Genomic DNA, 542 nt, shown 5'->3' with positions numbered 1-542 from the left:
ACACACACACACACACACACACACACACACGCACGTCTAATGGGATAAGAAACTGGCTGATTTTGCTGTTTATCAGCTGGATCCAAATAACCCAAATATCAGAATCAGAGCTCCCATTTGAGGGGGAATGTGGGTGGGTTTTTTTCTTTCTTCTTTTTTTTCTATTTTTCATTTTATTTTATTTTTTAGTTGTCAAAGTTGGGATGGTCTTCAGAGGAAAAGCGAAGGGACTCGGGATAAGGGCACTGGGAAAGGGCAGCAGCCCGGGCTGCGCCTGGAACCCGCGGAGAACCGCCGCGGGCAAGGGTTCCCGTGGCCAGTGCGGTCCCCGTTCCCACACGGAAAACCCGCCTCCCTCCCGGGCCGGGCTGCGTGGACTTACCACCATGAAGAGCTGACCTCAGGCCTGAGCCAGGTCAAGAGCAGAGGGAGCCAGAGCCAGATTCCACCGAGAGGGCCGTTCATATTAACCCCCTTGCGTCCGCATCAGGTCAGACTCCGTGTGCGGGCGCCATGCGTGCCCCGAGCAGAGGCCCCCAGCC

The 542-nt window shown here is 55.5% G+C and overlaps 1 protein-coding gene across 1 annotated transcript in view; it reads right to left on the bottom strand.

Annotated features, from left to right (window-relative positions):
• Positions 1 to 541, bottom strand: part of WNT2 (wingless-type MMTV integration site family member 2) — a 62277-nt gene extending 61736 nt beyond the window's left edge. Inside the window, exon 1 of the mRNA XM_005877692.2 lies at positions 383 to 541. Within this exon, the coding sequence (XP_005877754.1) occupies positions 383 to 465 (83 nt within the window). The 5' untranslated portion in view covers positions 466 to 541. The remainder of the gene's footprint in view (positions 1 to 382) is intronic.
• Between the last annotated feature and the right edge of the window lies 1 nt (position 542).

This window comes from Myotis brandtii, unplaced genomic scaffold (assembly GCF_000412655.1).
Source record: "Myotis brandtii unplaced genomic scaffold, ASM41265v1 scaffold529, whole genome shotgun sequence".
Lineage (NCBI taxonomy): Eukaryota > Metazoa > Chordata > Mammalia > Chiroptera > Vespertilionidae > Myotis > Myotis brandtii.
The sequence above is the reverse complement of the archived record's forward strand: the minus strand, read 5'-3'. Positions and strand labels throughout refer to the sequence as shown.